General features: G+C 39.6%; 1 protein-coding gene across 1 annotated transcript; it reads right to left on the bottom strand.

Moving 5' to 3' along the window:
• Positions 1-20,552: 20,552 nt before the first annotated feature.
• pcdh8 (protocadherin 8) lies at positions 20,553-24,003 on the bottom strand. Its single transcript, XM_042495359.1, has 4 exons — positions 21,646-24,003; positions 21,440-21,510; positions 21,058-21,191; positions 20,553-20,899 (listed from the first exon to the last, which is right to left on the bottom strand). The coding sequence occupies exons 1-4, from the start codon at positions 24,001-24,003 to the stop codon at positions 20,553-20,555; spliced, it is 2,910 nt and encodes a 969-aa protein (XP_042351293.1).
• Between the last annotated feature and the right edge of the window lie 2,563 nt (positions 24,004-26,566).

The following is a 26,566-nucleotide window of genomic DNA, read 5'->3' on the forward strand; positions in this document are numbered from 1 at the left end:
CCCTTCAATTGGATATGCGGTAGTGGCAGACAGAAAAAAAAAATCCTCGTTGACTTTCAACCTGTTGATTATGGCAAACCTAGAGGACTAAACCCAAACCAGGCATGTGGTTGACGCTGATCACGCACTAATTGGGTATTAAATCGATCTGTGAATCCTTACTGCCTTTCTAATCTCTATTTTAACCTCTTTCACATGCCGTTCGGCTATGATGAACTCTTTCTGTAAACAAAGATGACCGCTCGACGACACCTAATGCATGAATAAAAGATCAAATTCAACATAGTGTGCCTGAAATGCTTTGTTTTTCCTCGCGGGGTGGGGGGGTACTTAATGAATAATCGATGACTATAAAGTATTAATATTCCCTACTGCATCCAAGGTTAAAGCGTTTGAATCTCTGTGGTGAAGGTTAGACCGTAGCTTACAAAAGCGCATTGCCCTCATGCGACATCTACACCTAGGCTACAGCAAACACTGACATGCCCGTTCAAAATGCAGCATTGTCCGATGTTACCATTCACAATGCATTTACTTTTTCTCCTGTGCGGCACACTGTTGCATATGGGTTCTGCTCGCGTTGCATATACAGCCTGCCCATGCCCCAAAGTAAAAGAAAAGCAGGATATAGAGCTGTTAATCCCGTCCAACCTTTTGTGTTCCCGTCATTCAAGAGCATCTATAGCACGGCTGCGACTTTTGCCCGATGATTGTCCTATAATCAGTCCAGTAATCCCATAATCCAGTCCAATTGGACCCAGTGCTCTTGCATCCTTCATTCGGACAATGCTCATCTGCACTGCCCCTGTGAACCGGGAGGAAAAAAATGCGAAAAAGAGGTGCTGGAAGATTTCAGATAATCAAAATTAATCGCTTTTTCCCCCTGCGCTCAGTTCTCTCCGCGTCAACTGTTGAAACCTGCTCCCTTCGCAGTGAGATCTGACCGGAATCCTCTCGACGCCTTTATAACAGACTCCAGTGTATTTCTTGCTGCATTTAACATAGTTTCTGATCGTCTTCCAGCAAATGAGTGAACAGTGACAGATCTTGCCTTGGGGGGGTTTCTCCAATAGGTCTGGCAAGATCGCATGAAGAAGGGCTGTTCTAGTGCTACGTGATTCATTTACTGATGTGCGCGCACCGAGCAGCAGCATCAGAGGGAAAACGTGCTGCTGGATGTTGCTCCTAATACATGTGGATGTGAACTGGGGGGGGGGGGGGGGTTATGAATAGATCGACGAAATGTGTCTGGATGGGATGTAGTGGGAGCAGTGAGTGGTCATTCTTAGGGAGAAGTGGATCAGATGGAGAACGTGGTGTCGACAATGTAAAATTAAAGATGACAATTTTTTTTTACAAGATTCCCCCTCAGAGTACTCAATTCACAACTAAAGATTCCTATCAATAATTGAGAACAATTCAACCTGTCTCCGCTGTTGCACATTGTTATCATTAGTTTGGAGACAAATCCATCCATGAGATAAAATAAAGGACAGACTGCGAGTGTTTTTCAGGATAATCTCTGCAAAGGACATAAGAGAATTACTTATGCTTCTGCAAAAAAACAAGGCTTATTTCACAGCTCAAATATCACAGCTGTTGGTATAACCTGCCTTCTGCAGCTTTCACACTTGCCTTCAATAGCCTATCCACATCAATCTCATATCTCATATTGAAAAAGATGGACTGACATTTAGTTCACTCAGCATTTCGACAATATGACATTTGCATTTTTATTCTCACTTGACCAGATCTTGGTGACGCACGGGCTCCTCAGGGATGCAGGTACACACTATGAGAGTAATTCTGAGAGGAAGCTGTGTCAACATTAGGTTGAGCTCAGTGTGGCCTGGTTCCTCATTTAATTCCATGTTGCCCAGGATCTAAATCAACCTTGAGTTGTCCCTGAGTTCATTTCCATTGTCTGAAACATAGCTGCTTTTCTCCTCTGGGGAGCATCAACTTTGCCTGGCCAGGGTGCAGCCTGCATAAATTGGCCATTTCTGCAGGTAAGAGATAAGGACAACAAAGGGAAACTAATTATCATTCAGTCTATGTTAAAACCTGCAGGAGAGGACTGCTATTGACAATTGTGTCCACATTGTCACAGTCGTTTCATACCATATCAATACCATACCATTTAATATGATCTGAACTCCGAATGAGAGGGGTGGTTCATATCCATAATAAATAGGCCAAATCCTAATGTGTGGCCTCGCCTGCCTTATTTTTGCACAAGCCGACGACTTTGTCATGGATAAACTTTCTCTAATGAGACCACAGCACCTGCCCTGGAATGAACCGCCATCTCTGCCGCTGTGTTGGCAGTAAAAAGACACGGATGCATCAGTTGTTTCATGACGAATTGATTTTTACTTGAAAGCACATTATTATGTTGGTGTTAAATCCAACCTGTTGTAATTCCACAGAGGTTGAAACGGCAAACAGTAGCTATGCTCTTTTAAGCATACGTGCAGTACCTTGGCATCGCTTTCATGCGATTCACTTACCATCCGCACAAGCATGATTAGAGGTGAGATTAAGTTGTTTATCATTCTGTTTTTGCACCCGTTGCTGGTTGCACCACACCTTAAGCAGCACACTGGAATACTGATGGTGCTGAGTGGAAATGACGATCAACACAAGGCGCTGGATTTTTGCTGCAGAGAGTTCTGTTTGGAGCAAATTTCTCCATGAGACATTGTGTAAACATGTTGATTACACACCAAAAAGAACATGTACAGCCAGGGCTTTTTTTGACAGTTAAATAAGATTTTAAGAACATTATCTAAATCAGTCACAGAGAGAAAAAGTAGAACAACATAACTTCCCTAAGATTGTCAAAGCAAACAGCTGAATGGAAACTAATCCTACTATACTTCTCTGAAGAATAAACATCTCTATCCAGGTTCGTATTGTCACTATCATGTGTCTCCTACCCTGTAATAATGATCCATGTCCCTGCATAATCCATGTGTCATGACTCCTCAGCAGACTACTCAATTTAAGGGGTCAGTTCACTCAAGCCATGCATAACGCTTTAGTTCCATGTGTCAAGATTTTGAGAAATCCGCCTCTGAAACTTCTGCAGCCAGCCCAATTCAGTGGAGGTGAATTACATTTCAGTGTTGATGCTTACAGGGTTCTCACACGTTTTACCAATACATTTTCAGATCTTTTCCATAATGATTTACCCCATTTTTATTACTTTATCTAAGTAGTTTAAAATGGGTAGGCCTACAGTATATAGCAATGCCGCACACCTACTTCCCAGACATTTGTGGATAAATAAACTGCTAGCACTTGCTAACTTTACGTGCTTGTGAGACATATACAACCCCAGGAATGACTTCAAAAACCCGGAAATTCATTGGCATTTCAGCACCTCCTGTTTCCTTGTCAATGTTTTTTTTTTTTTGGTGAAAAGCCTGAAATAAGATCTGTGGTAAACACGAACTATACAGACTTTCACTTTTTGTTTTATGACATAAAATACGGCAGCAAATACGTTTTTCTAATGTCATATCTTTTCCAGGAATTTCATGACCGTGGGAACCCTGTGCTTAGATAACTTGAGAAAAATATATTAAAAAAAAAAAAATAACAACAAAAAAACCCCAACAAATATTAGTTGCATATTTTTCAGAAACAATGTCTCGCTCACTCAGACAATTCATGCAACATACTTTCTATGGGTGTATTTGTGTGAATTTACTGAAATCAATCCCCAAAAGTCTGTGACTATATCCAGAGTGACCAATTTTGCCGTTGCATGTCATTTTCCAATGCTTTGAGCCCCCAAAACAAAATGCAGTTCTCTTCCATTCTGTCTGGGCGGCTGCAGAAAGGGACATCTTGAAACTGCAGCAGATAAAACTGACACTATATGCATGACTCAATATCACTAGAGGCGAGACCAAAGTTTTTTCATTATCTGGTGTGGGGGCATCCAGTAATATCATATTTTCATCACCATTAGTCAATGTTTGTGGTGCAAAGTGTGTTTCTCTAAAATTAAATAATAGGCATGGTGGTATTCTATATTTTAGTTATTGTCAACAGCTCTCCAAACAAGAGTAAAATAAACAAGGAATATATCCTGCTAAGTATTGTCAAAGCCTTATATAGCCCATTCTTCTGCAACAAAAACTACTAAAAATTCATTGAGACAGACAGACAGACAAATAGATAGATAACATAATAGCATAACAAAAAAGAAAAACAACATATAGCAAATATAAAATAAAAATATATTGCAAATTTAAAACTAAATATAACTCACATAACAGTGAGGTGAAAATATAGTTCACGGTAAGGTTTAAAATACAAAATAAGCTAACAATGAGATGCAAAAGTATAACAAAAATAACAAACAGAAAGGACCAAACAGTAGGGTAACTATTTTGTAATGGTCCAAAGGCTCATTATTGCTTGCTTTAGGTATAAAAATAGATATGTATGTTTTTCAATTTTTTGAATTGGCACCGCTGTCATACTTCCATGTGACCTGTATGATAGCATAGATAAAGCCAACAGATGGCACTAGAGGGCAGAGTCAAAAGTTTCACACAACAACAAACATGGTAATAATGGAGGAGGTGGTAATAATGTACCCTCATAATGGAGGCAGTTTTTTAGATGGTGGTGGACTGTCGAGTCCTGCAGTCGTATATCACATGAACTACACAACACTGCCCCCACTATTTCTGTCTGGTGGTACTGCTCTGTTTCGTCCGCATTCATAAGCTTTCAGGAAACATGCACAAATATAGAGAAAATGAACACAGAGTACAGACAGAGGGTTCCAACCGTGTCTGTATACATTACGTTAAGCTTAAATGAGCCCTAAGGTGAACATCATGTTATCGCATCACCCCTTATTTGATACCAGCTGGAGATCTTTATTGCATATCATTCCCATAACCATGTTGGAGTCTCTACCGTCAACCACAGAGCGAATGCCAACATGTCAAGAAAAAAAAGTGAAACTAAATATAGGCACAGGGTAGATATATATTGTTTTTGTTTGTTTGTTTTCTTTACACAGCATGACCAGACCTTGGCCTTCCACAAGTAGCCATTATTCTTGCATTTCTGTAGGTTGACATTTGTCATGTGGGTCTTCCACAGAGAGGCAGAGAGGCTGGGTGCAACAAAAGGAGCCTCACACATCCCACAAGCCTTGTTATCATGATACATGTTGAATAAATTATTTTTTGTTACAGACCAGCTGTGGATTTGCATGTAAATGCAAATCCTCAAGGGGTCAGTGTGCCAATTCTCCAACATTTCAATTCAGAATCAAAACTCAGGAGTCGAGCTTTGCTCTCCAGAGCGAAGGGGTTCATGAGGTGATGTTTTTGCATTAGATTTTTGGAGAAACTCTCTGGGGCTCCAATAGCTAGTCAACCTTCTGCCAAATTCTCAAAACTGAAAGTCCGACTTGAAAGCATTTTGGATTCGCATAGCCTCCAGTGGAGTTTTGGGTTGGTGGTCGGTAAGATGGGTTTAATAAATTCTGAACCTGATCTGCATTTTGGGGGGGAAGGAGCTAAGACTGTGACTGTCTGCTGAGAATGTGCCTTTTAAAGGTTTATACAAATATCCGCCTAAAAACACTCAAATTACCTGCTCATCAATCAGTCTGGAAAACAAGCATGTAATAAAAGGCTCTGATCCAAGCACAAAACACATTAGGATTGAAACGTGTACTCTCTGGAACAGAATTCACATTCAATTCACATCAAAGATCGGAGACTGGAATCATGAATATAATTATGAGAAACAAGAAAACAAACAACATAACCTGCGATGAATCAACAGACAATCCTTTGGGTTTCTGCGCTGACAATAAATGACAGGCAGACTGAATATACAGTGATGTTCAGGGGTCAGAGTTACAACAAGGCAGGTTCCTAATTGCTTTTTAAACGAGCCAAAATGTCAGGAGGTCGATCGTGTTAAATAATCGTCACGTCAGTTTGTCATTGCTTTTGGTTTTGCCTGTTGCTCACCACACAGATGACCACCTTTCTCAAACTAGTCAGAGCAATACAAACAATCAATTACAGTCAAATATTAGTGTCTGTCTTGACAAGCTGTAAATGAGAGATGGTCACAATATTGTAACGGGGACAAATCACACACACACATTGTGAATATTTCAGCCAATCCATACTATTTACCATTTAATCAAGTAGTTTTTATTAAAGAATCTGGATTTGTATTACAAATTAGTCCTGTAATTGTAAATAGCCTGAGCTGGAAGAAGTACAGTATTGCAGTCATCAGGAAGAATCACCCGTCCAGAAATACATTGATTATTCATCTCAGTAATAACCTCATGTCCCAACTTGTTAGACTTCAGTACTCTACAACCTACCGCGTAGCTTCAGAGGCTCTACTTACAATTTGATGCTCAAATTTCAAAACAAGCCTTTAACACATGTTCACATGCTCAGAGAGTCTTTATGTCTTTGATGATCATAGGAATATAATATAATATTTTAAGTTTGAAATTTTGAGTCAGGCTTTCAACAACGGTTGGCAGCTCAGTTGAAGGTATTTTTTTCTGTGTTACGAGTCTATTGTAGTGTCAGAACATCTAGTCAAAGTCTCTGAGTCACAAGGAGTCAGCACTTAGCACAAACCATTAAGCACCTTGAGATCTGTGCTGGTAGGCACTAAAGATAGGACCCCCCTATAGAGTGTAAAACTGGGGTATGTGACAGCTATTGGAATGAATGTTGATGAAATGGCGAGGAACCTGGACAAGACTGAATGAAACATTAAGCTGTCTGCGAACAATAGACCAAAACTGGTTGCAGCATAGTCTAGGAAGGGGTCAAAGGTCATCGAGCTGGGCGGCTGGAGAAAGATATGATGCCAGAGAACATTTTTGAACAGAGACTGCTTTGGCTACAAGATCCCTAGAAAAATAACTGAAAACAAAGCCAATAATAAATATGCCCTTAAACTTTAAAGCAGTAGCGCCCCTAAGGAAGGGCCAAAGGATTTTGCCACTCCTGACAAAAATAATTGGAAGTCAATATTACCATCTTTAACGCTTTGAAACCTGAGCAAACTGAATTAATTTCTTTCAAAAACACGAGAAGAAGGCAATAAGAAAGGAAAGAAGAAATTAGAAATTGGTTAAAAGAAAGGTCCTGGAAAAACAGCTAAAAACTTTATAATTGTGTAATATAATATTAATTATTTAATCACATTTATTTTAAATATAATTTTACTTTTTCCCCATACCTTTTTTTTAATAATAATTTTCTAAATCTACTAATTTCTTGCAGTTTGTGAAACATTTATTACCAAATTGCTCAATGTATTTTCCCCATGTTTTCGAAAGAGATCGCATCAGTTTTTTCAGGGTTCAAAGTTTAAGGTATCTTGTGATATTAGACAGCCGGAGGCATAAATTGGTAGAAACCATATTGGCATAACTTGTCGCGAAGCAGGCTAAATAATGTTCCAAAATTACAATAAATTTCGGAACATATTAAGGAAAAAACTGGCATGGCCATTTTCAAAGGGAACTCTCACCTCAAGATACCTGAATGAAAATCTTTTCTATGGATACCTCTTCTCTAAACTTAAACTAGAAACTAGACTATTTGTTCCCTGTAGATGTTTTGTTCCTTACAATCAATGTTCTCCTTTAAATTAAAGCTGTATATATTTTTTTTTTAAAGTGGACAACCAGCCTATTTGAAGGATGATGAATCTCCTAACGCATGTATAAACAGATATATAACATACAGGACTGTTGTGTACCTCAAAGTGTTAACTGTACTGCTACCAGTCTATCCACATCAGATAATTAGTAACATAACCTGTAAAATAAAACACCAAAGTATATCAGTATGCAGCTCCTTAACTCGCTACTCCACTCGACTGTATATGGACATTTAATGAGTCATCCTGCTGTTTCATTGTGTAAGAGTGAAATATGATATAATAGTTTGACATTTTGACAGGAGCTAGAACAAAAGATTTGAAAGACTAATGTTTGTGCATTAAGAGCTGGAGTGGTAAAGGAATTAGCTTAACATAAAGACTGGAAACAAGGAGAAACAACTAGCCTGGCTCTGTCCAAATTTCCAAAATATGCTACCGGTGCCTCAAACACACACTGTTTGATACAGTATATCAAAAAGTTTGGCTAATCAGTACAGGAACAAATGATAATTTGTGATTTTAGAGGGAGCTACGATGCACCAACTTCTACATCACTTAATCCAGCACTTCTGTGCAGTGTCCTCAGTGGTTGGCGGGTAACATGAATGTGATGACAAGACTCCAGGTAGCCAAGAATAAGCTACTTTGTAATTCCCCAAAGAGCTACAAAAAGTCATTTTTACATTTCTGTTTGTGTATAGATTAAACACTGAAGGCGTGTCAACTGGGAGCTGTAAAGGTGCTCGTAGACACAAGCTTTGGATGCATCTAAAGCAGGGTTTCCACCTAATACTTTTGGAAAAGACATGACAAAGCAGCAGTATTTGATGAGTTGAGTTGTTGCCTGCCGCGTCAACAACTACCGCTGCTCGGTGTGTATCATAGCGTCGATAACTGACACCAAGATCACTGACAAAGAGGCAGTATTTGACAAGTGGGGAGTCACAATGGGCTGTGTGTTTCCTCTGCAGAGAAACATCTGCACTACATATATTGCCATGTGGTTATGCTCCAACATTTTCAGAATGAAAATGAACTGGATTTGGGGTTCAGAGTCGTTGTCACAATTGATTGGACATTTAAAAATAGTGTGCTTTGTGCCTTGAGTCCTTGTGGAGATAGTCTCGATTCTGTCTTGACCAAACAACAAACTGCAGTGTTTCAAGCTCTGCCTATTAGTGTGCTAAGTACCTCAACAGGGGAGTAACAAAAAACAGGAAGGCATGGAGCGGATCTATTGGTACAATCCACAACTTTTGACAATGGAAATTCAAAAATAAATCTAAACCAGACTGCTTGGTGGAAACAAGGCTAAAGCTAACAGTTCCCCCCCCGCTTCAAGCTTCACTGCTAAGCTAAGCTAATTTCCTCCTTCAGCTCCGCACTTAAAGCACAAACATAGGAATGGTATTGATATTTTCATCTAACTCTCACAACTAATCCTTTCAGAATTAGATAAAGTAGGGAATAAAGGCTATTTTTAATGGGATTTTGGAATACACAAGTTTGGAGTAAACTTAACAAAGACTTATGAATGTTTAAATCTATTTCCATCTCTTTGCTGAAACTCTGTGCTCTGTATCGAAGAGTGAGTTTGATCTGTGCCACAAAAGATCCATATATTATCAAGATAAATATATCATGTGTGCCAGTTTATTTTTGGGGGGGCCTCTGTCTAAATTTCACCGAGCTGAATCTAGCGCACAGTCTCAGGAAGGTTGTGCCAGATGCCTCGTCTCACTCTTAGCTCAAGTGTCCCACATACAGTGTGAGAGAATTGCTGGTTACACTGCTCTTAGGACTGGCAGAGAAGCAGCAGGTTAGAAAAAAACACCTCCCAGGAGAAATGATTCAAGGTATTGGAGAGCCAGAGAGGCGAGTAAAGTGAATGCAATTTCAAAGGGGAAATAATGGAGGTCATGGTGTTTGATGTTCCTATGCTGGCCACGAAAATGACTTGGTTGATGATGGAATCAATCACACCTACATGGCACTGAATGTTAATGAAGATATGTTTAGTTGTTTTTTTGCATTTTTAATAACAGTGTTAACATCAAACCTAGCCATCCATTCCTGCAGACAGAGTGAAGAGCAGTTATCTGCAGCCGTGCCGGGTGATATCAGCTGACTGAAGCAATAATATTTGAAATGTGACGGGTGTGTTTTTTTCGTTCGTTTTGTTTTTTTGGTGCTGTTCTTCTCCTGTGTTTTTGTTGTGATGAGTGAACACAAGGTCAAAACGGAGTTTATCCTCTGATATCACCTGCCAGTCCAGACAAGAGAAATGCTCACTCAAGGTGACATTACTTTGGTGTCTGTACTCAGCACGCCACTACATCTTTCATTTCCTGTGAGCTAAAAATTTACAACTTATCCTTTGACAGGAGGAGTAAACATCTCTAATATGACCCAGGCTGTGATCTTCCTGGGTAAACAAAAGAAAACCTGCCTCATTCTCCACGATCCTTGACAATCCCAAAGAAAACAATAAACAAAGCCCTTTTTTGGTTTTTATATATGCTAAATATTAGACATGAGTCACAAGCCCTTGAAAAATGCCTTTTAAAGAACCCAGGGTATTAAGGAAGTGTACAACAGTGCGATAAATTCATTATAAGATTTGTGATGTTGACAATGACTCGATTTCAGTATTCTGTGTGGGATTACTCGAAGGTGAGAGCCTCGGAACGAGCAGCGCTTACATAATTAGATGGAAACAGTGATAATAGATAGATACAATAGCGGTGCTATTTAGGGGAGCTCATGACATTTCCTTATTCTTTCTGCAGTGGCACTTTATCTAAGGCCGGGGAAAGTTATTTAGTATGCAACGGATCAATCGCCATCCTCAAAAAGTCATTTAAATTAACTTCTTGGGCAGATATCTATCCAGCAAAGTGGCCGACAGAGGGAAGGGACTATCAGAAAATTAAAAAAAGGACGTAACCGTTTTCTGTGTGAAATAGAAATGGAACAAAACTGAGCAAAGCATCGGCTACGCAAACATTCCAAGATGTTCCCTAACAGATTGCTTTTCTGTTTTCTGTCTTTGGATGTTTTTCTTATCAAAAATTTAAACAATGAGGACTTTTTTTTCTCACAGACACAGCTCATCTGACACATTCACACTCAGATTGCGTCCTATAGCACGCCACTGATATGGTGGTCTTCAAAACCATGACAGCTAAATTCATTTTTCAGTGAAAACACTGTCCGAGTTATTAATACTTAATAAGAAGTGAGGGTGAAACCTCTGCGCTGAGTCTGCTTTTAAATTAAAAGGAAGTCCAAAGTGAATGTTTGATTCTCACTAAATAAAAATAAGCCAATGGCCATGCAGTGCATGTCTAATTGCAGATGAAGCATCAAATTAAAATGTCAGGGAGAAGTTGGAGAAGCAGTGGCTGCGGAGTTAGTGCATAAATTTATGTTTGAGATTATGCCATTTTCAAGGAAGGTGTAATTTGTGCGGCAGTATAACCGGAGCAACACCATGTTATTAGTTTCGACAATTCTCAGTCATGTTAATGTCGGGGAGGAAGGAAGACAGCATGCCACCTAGTGGGATGTGAATAACCCATATATCTCACCACCAATTAGTATTAGGCTGTACTGTAAAGTGACAGGAAACTAATTCATAAATACTGTAGCAACATGAAAGAGGAGGGAAGCCATCCAGAGAAGAAAAATAAACTGTCAGTCCCGTACAGATAGGGAAACATCAACGAAGCCTTTCCAATTACTTCAAGGTTAACTGTGAGCCACTAATAACTTCAGGGAACCGGAGAAACAAAACATTGTTAGCTAATTACATAAGCAAGTCATTTAGACTGATTGATGCAACATATTATTTTGTGCTCCCTCCCGCTCTCTCTCTCCCTAATTTCTCTCTTCCATATAGCAGAAAAGCATAAAGGCTGCTTCCTTTGGCAGCTGTCTCCATGACGGCCCACACTGACACAATGAGACACTCTCCAGGCTCGGCAGTAAAACCACAATCAACTGGTAGAACAACTGGCGCAGATTTATCATCATCAGCTCAGGACCAAAGCTCTATGTGCGAGCTGACACACTCGGCAGATAGAGAACTGCAGGCGCTGCCATTGCTGTTTAAGACAGAGGTCAAGCAGCCTGTTACTGAGGTGAGAAAGCAGCAGACACTCCATGTGTACATTTATGCAGCGATAAAGCGAATTAATATTCCTCTGGCTGTCAGCCTGATGAGATGGAGCATTCTGTTTTTCAATCAGTTTATATGGACGCCATATAACAAAGAAGCTTAAGGGGAGATCATTTATGTTTATTGTTATTTTTTTTTTTGTTGCCTCTTCTGTCGCTAAGGTAACATTCAGAATACTCTGCTCACTCATGCACGTAGTGATATTTGTTATTTATAAAGAGGCATAATAACAGCTCATCCTGAATACAAGCTCAATAGGGATTTGAGCTTTTGCTGTACGGTATTGTAAATATGCTCAATAGGAATGTGGATTGGTTATCCCAAGTGTTTCTATGGAATCATGAATATGATTTACAGTCAAGACGAGAACTAGAATATTAATTTGCTTGCATACGTGTGTGGGTTTGGTTCTTGGTCTTGTTTAAAGTCCAGGTAATGCAAAAATAAATATGTGTAATGAGCCTGTCACACCACAGAAATGTGTCACTACACCCTGCCAAAATTTAAATTATTTTTAAAAAAAAAATACAAAACTTGTAAAATGAGCTTTCAATCATGAAAAAATAGCAGTATGTTTTTTAGTGTTTTCAGTCTAATAAATACATGAATAAACATCTCTGATAAAGGCTACAAGCATATAAACACAAGCAGAATGTCCGTCAGTAACGTTCCTTTCAGTCATTCAGCCAAAGTGGTTACCTGACCAACCTGCAGTTAACATTAGCTGCTATTAGATGCTGAACAGGAGTCTGTCACAGCACGGCGGCTCTCTCGTTCTTTGGCTTGGGGTGTGTGTGTGTATGTGTGATTGTGCAACTAGTTAAGCTGCTAACAATAGTCTTTAGCTTCGTGATGGCTTGCTCTTCAGTTTTTGTGCAACACATGTGCTTTGTCTTGCAGAGTTAGCTGCTGGTTGGATTGCATCATTGAGCAAACTTTTAGGCCCGTTTGAAAAAAAAATCCTAGATACAGAATGTTAATAAAAATCCCCAAAAAACATCTCACTGGTCTAACTGCATTACTACATGGAGTTCGCAGTCTTTTCACATGTTTTCAACAAGTATTTTGTAACATTTATAATGTGTTTAGAAAGAAATCATTCATTTTGCTTTACCTAGACTTTAGGATAAAAGAGCAGAATGTGTGGCATCGAATGACTCATGAATGTGCCCCAGCTGAAAATGAGCACTCGATGGTCTGATTGCCAAAGCCCCATTTTAAGTGCACTCGTCATTTGTTTGTTCAGCAGACTTGAATGCAACACGTGTGAACCCTCCAGATGCTGCAACCCTGGAGAGAGAAATTTTAAATTACTGGTAGCTTTTAATGACATTATGTAAACAGCAATACTGCTACTGCGTGGTGAACTTGTCACCGAATGTCATACAATGAGGGAACGCATCTGAGATAGCAGCGTGAATAGAAAAGTACAGACACATTATTACATTGTGTAAATTTTTCTTGCAGAGTGGTGCACAGAGAACAACCTATTGCTCAACATCAGTAAAACCAAGGAGCTGATTGTTGATTTTAGAAAGAAGGAGGCAAAGACACACACCCCTGTCTACATCAGTGGAGCTGAGGTGGTGCAGGTGAACATCTTTAGGTTCCTTGGAATCACCATTACTGAGAACCTATCTTGGTCTTCACACATCAGCACCCAGGTTAAAAAAAACACAGAAAATGCTCTACATCCTACTGAAACTTAGGAAGACAAAATTCCAGAGCCAGATCCTGGTGAACTTCTACAGAGGAGCAATAGAAAGCATACTGACTAGAAACATCACCAACTGGCATGGTTCGTGCACGACCCAGGACAGGAAGGCTCGACAGTGGGTGATTAAAACTGCCCAGAATCACTGGTTCCCATCTACAGAGCATCAGTGACCTCGGTGAAGAGAGGTGTCTGCACAGAGCCCAAAGGACCCTGAAAGACAGAAGCCACCCCAGCCTGTTCACCCTGCTGCCATTTGGAAAATGATATAGAAGTTTCTGCTGCAGAACCACCAGACTACAGAGCAGCTTCTTTCCCCAGACAGCGAGACTCCTCAACCCCTCCTTTGATGCCAAAAAGATGTAGCAGGATTTAGGGTCAACTTTAATTTCATTCATTCAAATAAATCTACCTTATGCCTTCTACCTTGAACATGATGTTGCTGTTGAGCACAGGCTTCATGTGGCATTAAAAACTGACATTTTGTAATAGCACAGCAACAGCTCATGAATTACACCTCCCTGCTTCAACAGTGACATATCTTTAATGAAGCAGTCGCAACTGCAATAACTTAAATATGTCATTTAGTTTGATATCATTCTTATCATTTTTGAGCCAGGTTGGTTTATGTAAAACTGTGGCTCATATGTGTAAATGATGTTTGAGTTGTAATGTTTTGAGGTTGCATAGCATGATGTTTCCCCCTAGTGGTATAAGAACTAAAATAGATCAGATATGCATTGCTCAGTTTTGCTATAGGCTACATGCAGTAATCAGGCAGTATGTTCTTAATTTAGAAGTGAGGGTAACTTTACTTCACCTATGTAAATAGTTGCCTCACACAATATTTTGCACATAAACAAAGCATATTACATGTTTAAAATAGATACCATAGTTGTTCTTGTATACACTGACAGCTTTCCTTTCTACCACTTGGAGAATTAAGTCCAAATAATGAATAAGTATCTGTCTTTTTCCTTGTTTTGAACATTTATAAATTTAGGAAATACCTCCAATAATAATGTAAAAAAAAAATAAATAGTAGTGATTGATGAGGCAGCTGAAACGGCTAGAGGACTTCTACATCATATCGTCTGACAACACTTCCTTTGAAATGGGCTCTTTTTACTGTGATGAATTGATGGTAGTGTCTTACTACTTCTCTCTCTTTGTCATTATCTGTATCTGACTTCGGAGATACAAAAGAATCTAGCACATCATATTAAAGCAGTAAATATATCAAATCAATCACTCAAACCCACACAGGCACAGATGTCTAGAGAGAATGTCACACTGCACCTCATTGTTCTTTTTTTTTCTTTTTAAATCTTCATCTAAATCATTATTCGCATACTTGTGTGCTCAAAGGAACATAATTGTGTCTTATGTTTCCTGAATATATTTTAAATGTCCATTCGTGGCTAGAACTGGTCCCATATTTATTAAAGAGTTACATAACTTCAATATGTTCAATCTTGCAAACATCACTTCCAAGTTAAGCTGCACTTTGCACTTCTGAGAAGAGTTCATATCACACCAAACGTAATGTTAACACATTACAGTGTTCTCAAAACAGACACTTCAGTTCCACAGATACCCATTAAAACATTATAGCTAAATGAAAAATACTTGTATAAAGATAAAATCTGCAACTTTTGTCTTGTAGAAATAATTTAAGGTTTTTGCAAACCCTTAAATTATAGGTCTACACCAATCTAGTTTTGTGCAAGGAATCTAAATGAAACAAGATATTTCAAGCATAGTTAAAACATACTAAAATGCATGTGTGACAAGGTTGCTGCTACACATATAAAACAATACTATTTAGAAGCAAAATAATACCTTGAATTAACTGAATCAAAGCGAACAGCAACAGAAAAAGCAGCAGTTCAACTAAGGACAGCACCTTGAGACCACAGTCTGATGCTCTGACATGTGTAATACAGTGGGCAAACCACGGACGCATGCTCCTGCTTGAACAGCTTTGCACTATCATAGACGCAAGCATATGGCATAATTTGGCAAAAAGAGGAAACAATGTTCTCAGCTCAGATTAGAAAATGAAGATCCAACTATTTATGGGATGATTTGAGTGAGCGAGAAAGCAGAGGAAAGTATGTCCTTGATAGGTCAATTTTAGGTTTAAAGGAATCGTTCCACATTTGGGGAATTAGCCTTATTTGCTTTCTTTCCGAGAGTTAAATGAAAAGATCAATACCACTCTCATGTCTGTCCTTCAATGAAGTTGGAGCCAGAAGCCAGTTAGCTTAATTTAGCATAGAGACTGGAAACAGCTCACCCGGCTCTGTTCAAAGGTAACAAATTTCACCTAAAGGCACCTCTGCAGCTCACTAATTACACCGTCTATCCTGTTTGTTTAATCCAAACAAAAAAAAAACTAAGTGTAAAAACAACAATTGTTGTGAGGGTAATATGCAGTGACCTCCTAAAGTCTCAGCTGGTTGCCTGGCAACCTGTGAAAACTCCAGAGCAAGGCTAGTTGTTTCTCCACGTTTCCAGTCTTTATGCTATGCTAAGCTAACCAGTTGCTGGTTCTGGCTTCATATTGCTGCTGTTGGGCACAAGCCTCCTATCTCCAAAATTGCTATTTTTCAGGAATTAGAAAAAACACTGTGTATTTAAAAGGATCCAATGGAGATAGGTTTAGTCATAAGCTCTTTTAGATACATTTCATTGGTTAAGAAATGGTAAAAAAAAAAAAAAAAACCTACTGACAGACGTAGAGGGGGAACAATAGAATTCATTTATAAAAAAAAAAACAAAACAAAAAAAAAAATATTGAAATGTGGAGATACAAGGTTTGCATCCAACAACAACAATATGTGAATTGACAAATATGAGAGTGGTATCTAACCAGCAAACAATGCTCAGATGGAGCCGCTGAGTTGCAGGTGGAAAATGGTCCCGATTGGACCCTGTCTTAAAAACCAGGCCATCTCAATCATATTATTGCTATAAGATAAATAATGTATCTTTATTGGGGTTTTTTTACAACAAAATTTCATTGACAATTTATTTGTTTGGTTGTGAAATGGTTGTGATCAGACAACCACAATGTGACGCCACTCCATACCCAAAAATATATTACTTTATAGCAAAAAATACATTTCTGCCTTTTCTGTGTGACTACATGCAAATTATATTCCGGCATCATTGGTTTAATCATGTGGTATCTGTAAGTCTTTATCCAGGTTGTCTATGTTCACACATTGGAGAGGAAGCCTTCAAGGCTTTGTGCCAACAAGTCGGGCTATGTAGTATAAAAAGTATTTAATGTACACACTTAATGCATGTGTCCCATGCATGAACTTTTATTTACTTTAAAGTATGTCATCACCATATTTCTTTCCCTAAACATGACCTACATAACATTGCTTTCCTAAATGGAACCTATGTAACATAATAATGCACAACCAAGTTCCTTTTTCTGAACCTAACCCACATTGCTTTACGTATGTAATGTGGATGGTAAATTGCAAATTGACTTGCACTTGTATAGTGACTTCCTTGTCTTTTGACCACTTTACAAGCACTTTAAATGCCACATTCAGCCACTCAGACACTGATGGCCAAAGCTACCATACAAGGTGCCACCTGTTACCCAGTTACAATCATTTAGGCATTCACAGATCAGGAGCAATTTAGAGATCAGCATTTTGCCCAAGGATACTTTGAAATGCGGACTGGAGGACCCAGGGATCGAACCGCAGATCAATCCATCAATCTTCAAACAGAGTCCAATAAAAATTAAAATTAAACATGTTTGAACATCAGATGGCGAGGACTAGTGGCCATCTTGGATTTGACCTCTCACGGTCCCCAGAGGTCCAATCTGACTTCCCTCCACATCTGAAAATAAACAATATGATCTAACCTAACTATGTTAGAAATTTCATGCTTTTCTCAAAAAGTGCACAATTTTCATATACCCGCTGTACTACAAAACGTAAACTTGTGTCAGGTTTTCTTTTATGATATATGCATTTGTTGAGGTGACAAAAGACCACAGTATAGATCCATCCCTGGCCTTTACAGCGGATTCTATCCTCGACATCCTGTATGCTTAGATAGCATTATAGGGATGAAAAAGCCCAGGGATAACATCCTATAATTTTGTAGAAACTACTGTTTTTGCCTTCCACGTTTCACATTTTAACTATCTTAAATTATCAGCTATTGCTGTGGGAGTGAGCTTGGGTTGATATAACTTTATTGTAAATGAAGCAGACAACATCTTAATGGTGAATGAAACAGACACACAACTTCTCCTTCTAGACAAACTGTCAAGTGGAAAACAAATGGTGTTATTTTTTTCACACACCAACCCCACAATTCAAAGCATCCAAAAGTCAATATCCACACTTGGCAGTTGAGACAAAGATGAAGATGAGGTGCGAGTAGTACAAAACATTGCATCGTGGGATGGGCCTGGAGCACCAAACGACATCGATTCAGAAAAGGCTCCATCTTTACACACTTTGTTCATTGGGGAATTAAAGTTGAAATGCTAAAAGGCCATAGCAGCATAATCACAACCGTACAGTTAGCCATTTGTCAAAAATAGACCTAACACCAAAAGGTGCGGAGGCTAGAAATGACGTGCACAGATCTGACTCATTTGTCAGTGGACTACTGATGAGCTGAAAACCAGCTCTAAAACACTCATTTTCTATTACCTCCGGAGATTTCAAATGTGTTGCGAGAGCTGCTGCAGGACATTATTGTGAAGTCCATTTGGATAGGAATGAACACAGTGTCTGCCAGCAGTGACTTCTCCAATAGACACACATTTTATACCAAACTGCGCAGATGAATATACCTTGTGGCACAAATTGTCAGGTCAATGCACAACTATTTGACCTACAAGGAGCATATGAAGCAATGATGAAGGGAATCATATTGTATTGATTGATAAATGCATTTCCCTCTCTCTACAATTGGCTATCTGTCAGACCAGTGCACATCACTGGGGGCACAAATATGACCTTCTTTCTTATTGCTTGCCTTTTGTACTGCATGGCCTTGAATCCTCAGCGGACTCTATGCCTAAAATAAAGTTAATAACTTTGCAATTTCCAAACTGCCGTGACTTTGCAGACGAGGAGTATTACATTTTTAAAAAAGGTGATCAAAACTACTTAAATAGGCAAAATTGTCTTTGAATGTCCTCTATTCATGAGGCATATTGTGGTAACGTGTCAGAACTCTGTTTAGTGCTTTACAGTTATGTAAAAAGGCATCTAATCCACTCTATTCCAGCTTTTATCACAGCTATCAAAAAAGCAGGTATTTATGCTTATGCAAATGAGCTATGCTCTTAGCCCCCCTTTTACTGCAGATGAACAGAAAACAGAAAAAAAAAATAATGGCTCAGTCTGCCGTCAGCTTCCACTGATAGCTCTTCCTTGGCAGCAGTTTTGGAAACTATTTATTTTCTCTTCAGGACTGGCCCTCAGATAGCTATTATGTAGTTTGTAACAACCCCTTTACTCTTGTCTCATTTGCTTTCATACATCAAAAGCTCATTTAAAGTGACCTTAAAAATAATGAGGACAAAATGCTGTGACAAACTTCTGCATGAGCAGATGAAAAAAATATGCAGGTATTTAATATTATTTAAAATGCATATTTTTTTTTTTAGTTTGCCTTTCAGTTACTCAACTTGAGAGCAGATTCTAAAATGTTGATGAAAAGCAATATTAAAGCAGGCCTTTACATTTGAAGTTGTTGATGAAAACCCATGCACCTCCCTGTGGACATGGTCCCTTGATTGAGAGATGTATTTAATTGATTTTATCTTGCATAATTTAGTTAAACTTTCTGGTTTCTTGCATCTGTGTGTCCTGGATTTACTAAAATTCTGTTGCTGCTCTATTTTGAGAAATGTGAGTAAGAAAATAATGCATATTTTGTGTAATATGTATGCTACAGCTACATATAAAAATCTCAGCAACTACACACCAGTACTCAGGGTGATGTTTACCAGTGTTGTTGATGTGTTTGTTTTTTTTTTTTTTACACTCAATGGTTCATCAATAAGTCATTCGGGGACCAGAGACAGTTTGCACTTGCCCTACATAGGGTTGAATTGAACTTAATAAAAGTGACCTGTTCTGCAAATAGGACAGTAAAGCCAGGCGAGCAAGTGCCTCATCAATGTCGGAGCGCAGAGGAAGAGGTACAGGAGAAAACTGTATTTTATTTTTATGTATATTTTGTCCCATTTTACAGCTATGTCAACATGCAAGAGCTAAACATTTGCCCCTCACGGCGACAAATGATTGTCAGAAAGTTGCAGAGCGACATAGTACATGCTGTACAGTGTTGTGTAAGGAGATGTAAATTATTTAGGAGAGTCGAACCAGGTGTGACAGCACTGCGCATGATTTTGTAGGAATAATGCTTTACACTTTATTTTCCACTTGAGTATCGTCTCTACTCGCTCATTTGCATGCAAGAAACTCCACCGCGTAACCTAGGAGTCTTCAAAGCCAGTCTCCCAGGTAATGCAGCAGCTTGAGATTTTACATCTGATCATCGCTGACTGGAGTCTTGATCATGTAGATTCAAACTGGAGGGAGAGTTGTACATGTTTACCAATTCAGAGTGGAGTCTCAACTGGCAGGGGAGCGATATTTAATCTTCAAAATGCAATATTTTTCAGTAAAATTGATGCATTGTCTTATCTGGTTGTTTTATAGTGAAATCATATTTGAAAAAACTAAACTAAATGACAATTTTATGATTTCAATCAGACTTTTATTAAAAAAAGAGACGGCAATGTACATCATAGAGTACAGTGAACTGATACAGTGTAACAGGAATAAACATTTTATAACAATTCCTTACAACTAAAGAAATATATACACCTTTGACAGCTTTGCAATAGCCTACTTAACAAATATTTACATCTTCCGGGTACATCTCAATTAGCTCAACAACAAAGTTTTAAAAGATAGTTGCAACCTCTAATGCCGTAGCCACAGTTACAATATTTGGACTCTGGTTCTGGATTTCAGCATCTCCAGCACCCGCATCACGCTGCTGCTGAGGAAAGTAAGAAGGAAGGGTCCCGGTCCTGGAGAAGGTCTGTATGCTGCTTCTTGATTTGGGGCGATTTGTGCCATAACCAGAGTCCTTCCAAAAGTGGGGATAGCCATGAGGATTGTTAAAGACTGGAACCGAGGAAAAGCCTATTGTGTAGGCATTGTCTCTGGGGCCTCTGAGGCTCTGCGGTGGTACTGCGCAGTACGTGCCTTGGCAGTCAGACATGCTGTTCGCAGCACTGGATGAACCTGAAATTAAAGTGAAATGCATAAAATAAAGATGAGAAATTGGTGATGCAGGTATTACATTATCACCATTTATCATTTATGTTATTCTGGAGAATATATATGTTTAATTCAGCAGTGAGTGATGTCAAAACTTTCAAACTTCAGAGTGGAAAACTCACTCTTCAGCCTTGGCTGGAAGGTACTGAAGTTCTTTTTGCCTCCATCGCCACTGATATCAGAGTCACTGTCGTTAAAGTCACTGTCCCCTTTGCCACTGTCCTTCACGCTCAGCTGGTCGCTGTTGCCAATGCCACTGCAAATACAATCAACAGATACAGTATGAGCCACCACTGCACCACATTAGCTTGATTATTGATATCTTGTTTTTTTTCGCACACAAGGCCCATCTCTATCCAACCCGTCTAACCTCATTCCACTGAAATGCCACAAGCAACAAAATGCATGCACGGTGCATGTTAAGTACCCTCTGTGTACAGCAAGATTTGACTGTGAATAAAGCTTATCCTATCTGAGGGAAGAAATTACATGTAGTTGTCTTACCTCACTTGCAAGCAGTATTTGTCACTTTGCCACACAGATGTTGCTTGGAAATGCTTGGAGGGCAGGAACATCTAAGAGAACAAACAAATGACAGCAGAGAGCTTAGTTTCCATTTCTGGCACAAAGATCAAGGCAGCACTTGGGAACATCATATGCATATGAAAATAAAAGATGAAAAAAAATGCCTGCTCTTGTAGTTGACTCACCTTTGTCTCTGAGTCCCCACTCCTCTCCTCATACAGGCAGGAACCATCCAGAGACGAAGAGGTCCTATCGTGGAAGAAGCCTCGCTGGCCGGTGTATATGTTCGGTTCTGTTGAGCCGAGCATGGGCATGGGCCTGCTGTCAAACAGGCTGTGACACACCTCTCTCTTTGAGCCCTGGTTTCTCCCACCACGGCTGAGTTTGCATGTCACAACAACAACCACTATTGCAATCAGCAACAAAGCGCAGCCCCCGCTGAGCATAATAATGACAATTAGCGAGCCGTCCAAGCCAGAGCCTTCTTCATCACTTGACCGCAACACAATGACAACTTGGTCTTCAGAGGGCTGTGTGTCTGAAACAACAAACCTAATGGTGGCACTGCTGGAGAGCGGGGACCTGCCATTGTCACTCACGGCGATTTTCAATTCCAGCATGTCTCCAATTTCAGATGTCAGCCATTGTTTCAAAGCAATTTCTCCAGTGTCTTTGTTCATTGCAAAAAGCTGCGGGTCACCTTGTACAATTTGGTAAGTGAGCTTGCCATTCACTCCCTCGTCTTCATCCTCAGCTGAGACGCGGAGGGCAAGATAGCCAGCAGGTGCATTAAAAGGCAGAGGGATGTCAGCAGAGTCGTTCACAAAGACAGGGAAGGTAAAGTATGGATAGTTGTCATTCAGATCAACAACTCTTATTCTGATTGTTGATGTGCTTGAAAATGAGGGGGACCCTCTGTCTTCAGCTTGGATGACCAGCTCAATCTGCTGCAGAGTTTCATAATCAAAAGACCTTAAAGAGTACAAAGACCCTGAGAGTGAGTCCACAGACACATAAGTGGACACTGGAGATCCTCCTGGCACCTCTGAATCTATGAGTTTGTATGATACTTTAGCATTCTTCCCCACATCAGGATCACGGGCAACAACAGTGGTTACATATGAGCCTGGGATGTTATTTTCAAGCACTGAAACTTCATAAAGTGACTTACTGAAGAGAGGGGGGTTGTCATTCTCATCTGTAACACGAATTGTATACTGCCTGACAGTTTTAAAGGGTGGGCTGCCCAGGTCCTCTGCAATCACAGTCAGGTTATACTCTGAGATCTTCTCTCTGTCTAAAGTAGTGCTGGTGATAATCATGAAAGAGTCCCCATATGCCTGCTGCAGGGTGAAATGCTCGTGCCCGAGCAGGCTGATGCGCACGTACCCGTTGGAGCCAGAGTCTCTGTCCGAGGTGCTGATCAGAGCCACGAAGCTCTCCGCAGCTGCAGCTTCTGTGATGTAGGCGACCCCATCACTGCTGGAAGTCATCGGCTTGATGCTGATCTCAGGTGCATTGTCATTCACGTCCACGATGTCGATCACAACTTTGCAGCTGGACGGGACAGAGCTCGCGCCTGAATCTGACGCTTTAATATTTAGCTCGTATGACCTCCTTTTCTCAAAATCAACCAGCGCCTTTAATGTCACGTCCCCGGAGTAAGGATCAAGGTGGAAAAGGCGCCCCGCTTCTGGTGAAAGCCCGTCAGCAAACGCGTACGTCACCTCGCCGTTGACGCCGTCGTCGGGGTCAAACGCGTGCACTTTGAGAACCCGGTGACCCACCGGCGCGTCTTCATTCAGCTCAACTTTTAGCGAGCTGTGCTCAAACGTCGGGCTGTTGTCATTAAAGTCCAACACGCTGATATTTACAATCATTGACCCGGACTTTGCAGGCACTCCTCCGTCACTTGCAGTCACTTCGATAGTGTAAGAGTCCTCCACCTCTCTGTCGAGCTCCCTCACCAGCACCAGCTCTGCAAACTTCACTCCATCCTCCCGATCGCGCACTTCAATGGCAAAATGAGTAGAAGGGGAAATGTTATACCTCTGAATGTAGTTTTCACCCACGTCCTGGTCGAGAGCAATCTGCAGCGGGAATCTGGAGTCCAGCGGGACATTCTCCACAATCTCCAGGTGCGTCTCATTGCGCATAAAATGTGGAGAGTGGTCGTTAATGTCTTTGACCTCGATCTCTACGTGTATGAGCTGAAACTTTTCTTTGGAGAAGGCCACGACGTCGAAGGTGATGAAGCAGCGCGGGGATCTGGGACAGAGCTGCTCTCTGTCGATTACCTCTGCGACACTCAGGAGTCCGTCAATCTCTCTCATCTCAATCACAGAGGAGTTGTTTTCTTGCATGAAGCGGAAAGATGTGTCAGGGTCATCGGCTGGATCAATCTTTAAATCTTGGGACAGATTTCCTATCTCTGTCCCCGGCGCATCCTCTTCATAGGTGAAATATCTTGTTGTTGTACACTGAACAGAATGTAAAAATAAAGAAAGCACTACGCACAGCACTGCAATCTTGCAAAATCCCATGTTGAAGGGTTAAAAAGTGCTGCCAAAATAAGTCATAAATGATGAAGATGACCCGCCACTAATGCTGTGTTAGGTCGAGTCACAACTGTGTTAAACTCTGACTTTGCTGTGGGACTATAAGCCCTGGTATATGCAAATAGCCTGTCCCTTCAACCAATGGCCTTCCAGTGGTCCACCAACAGGGGCACGTTTGGCTCTGCAGCAAACTGCTGGTCACTTTTGGGGGAGCAAATGGTTTATTTATTAGATAAACTGATTGTGGAGCTTTACAGGGGCTGGTAACAGTGTGGCTTAAATAAATCTGCACATGGCAATTAATTAACTAACTAAATCACTTAGAGGAGTGTATTTAATAGGCCTACACATGCCCTCACAGGAGGCTGAAGTCTACCTGATGACAGGATTCACTGACTCTAAGTCAGTCACTTACAGGACATTGTGCAAAAATCTGGGGTTGAAAGAGATACACAAGCAGGAAGAAAAACCCAAAGTTAATAAAACTTTTACTGAAAGGAATACATTGAATAATTTAAAATGGCTCAAAAGATCAGAAATATCATATGCACCATTAGTAAATGTTTTAACTCTACACTGTAAAACCTTTCACTGTAAATATACAGTCATTTACTGGCAGCAACTTTGCCAGCAAAGCACTGTATTTTTAGTTTCCTTACTGTATTTTAGAATTCTAGTATATTGCTGTAAATACAATTACAGTTCCTTAATGTATTATAATAAATTTACAGTAATTTACTGGCAGCAGCTTTGCCAGTAAAGAACTGTATATTTACGATATGTAAGATTCTACTGTATGGATACTGCATTTAATTAGAATGTAAAAAAAAAAAAAATAAAAAAAAAAATAATAATAATAATAATTAATGAAGATGATACAGTATTCATTATGTACTTCATTATCAAATATTAACATAAAAACATGTCACCAGTGCAACAGTCAGTGAGTGAGTTGGTGAATGCATGTTTGAATGAGTGGCTGAGTGAGATAGTGGTGCGTGTGTGTGTGTAAAAAAAATCACACAATGTCCCACTTGAAGCCACTGAGCTTCATGTTGAGTGTGGAGATGTGGATTAACTGACGTTGCCTTCTTTTTGACCATCCTCCCACTCATCTTGCTTTGCACTATCTCATGGCTTGCTTTTATGCCCCTCTCAGGAATGATGGCAATGTATATTCTGGAGAATAAAGTAGAACAACAAAATATTCTTCTTTTAAGTGACATTACTTTATGAAAATGACATAAGTCAAAAGTCTTGAGTGGCTCTTTTTGCCAATGACATTACATTATAGAGTTAAAATGTCTTTCAATATTAATGTAGGCTACTAAAACAAAATACCAAAGTGATAATTTAAGCTAACTGGAGTATTACAAAAACCTTTAATGGCTCTTTTTGTCAGTGTAGAGAACAAAACACAGGAGGTTATTCTCAGTATCTTATTCTCACTGTATTAGTTAGTGTCATTAAATTGTCTTTCAGCAAAAGCAAGTGTTTTAATTTTAATGTACACTGGGGCAAAATGTTGACATGCATTTACTAGCGAACGCTAGCTACAGTTTTAACACTGAAAGTATCAAGTGTTTCAACAGCTTCGTCCAGCACTTTTATAAATGGCAGATAATTCAAATGGAAAAGCCTCACGGATATTTTAATTTTTTAACAGGTATAATGCTATTTCTTAGCAGAATAAAACTGGTAACAATTACTTGAGTTACTCAGTGAAGGTTACTTTATCAGACATCAGTGATAGAGGGCTATAGAGGGCTGTACAGGCTGTACAGGCTGTACAGGCTGCTGTGTGGCCATGCCTTAGTAACAACAGAGACTTGCTGGCAGATGCGCAAAAATAAAATGCAATCTGGAAACTCTTCTTAGAAAAAGAAATGTCTCCTCAGGTAGAAATCCAGTGTTGTGGGACTCCATTAGCTATGAGATGCACAAGCACTTTGGACCTCACATCAGTTAATTTTAAAATTTCAGTTCTCTCCTTTTTTTCTTTCTCCTTCCTATGATGCTTAACTGTTTACCCTAGGTTTACAGTACATTTCTGTAAATAATGGCAGTGAGTTAAGTTGCAGTGGTCACGTTATTTTTTCTCCCAGATTGCACTGTGGTTTACAGTACAATACTGTATGACATTATTACAGTAAAATATTGTTCAGATTTTACAGTAAATTTAAATCAAAGTTTTAAATAAAATCTATGGTATGACTAGTAAACTGCAGCACTGGAAGAAGTTCTAGGATTTGTTTCTTTAAGTTGAAGCATCAGTACTAGAATGTAAAAATACTCAGTAACAAGTCCTGCATTAAAAACTTAGTATAACTACAAGGATGATCAGCTAAATGTAGGGGAGAGCGGGGTCAGAGGGGACATTTTTGAAATAGACATGGCATAACTTTGTATTACACATAGATTACATAAACAGTGATGAAATCAATTAGATCCTTGAACAGATACAGGTGTCTGCTGACAATGTATCATTTTTTAAAGCCTAACTGAAACATTACAGGCGTAATTTTGTAAAATGTACAAGGAAATTTCA

The sequence above is a fragment of the Plectropomus leopardus genome, chromosome 10, assembly GCF_008729295.1.
Source record: "Plectropomus leopardus isolate mb chromosome 10, YSFRI_Pleo_2.0, whole genome shotgun sequence".
Classification (NCBI taxonomy): domain Eukaryota; kingdom Metazoa; phylum Chordata; class Actinopteri; order Perciformes; family Serranidae; genus Plectropomus; species Plectropomus leopardus.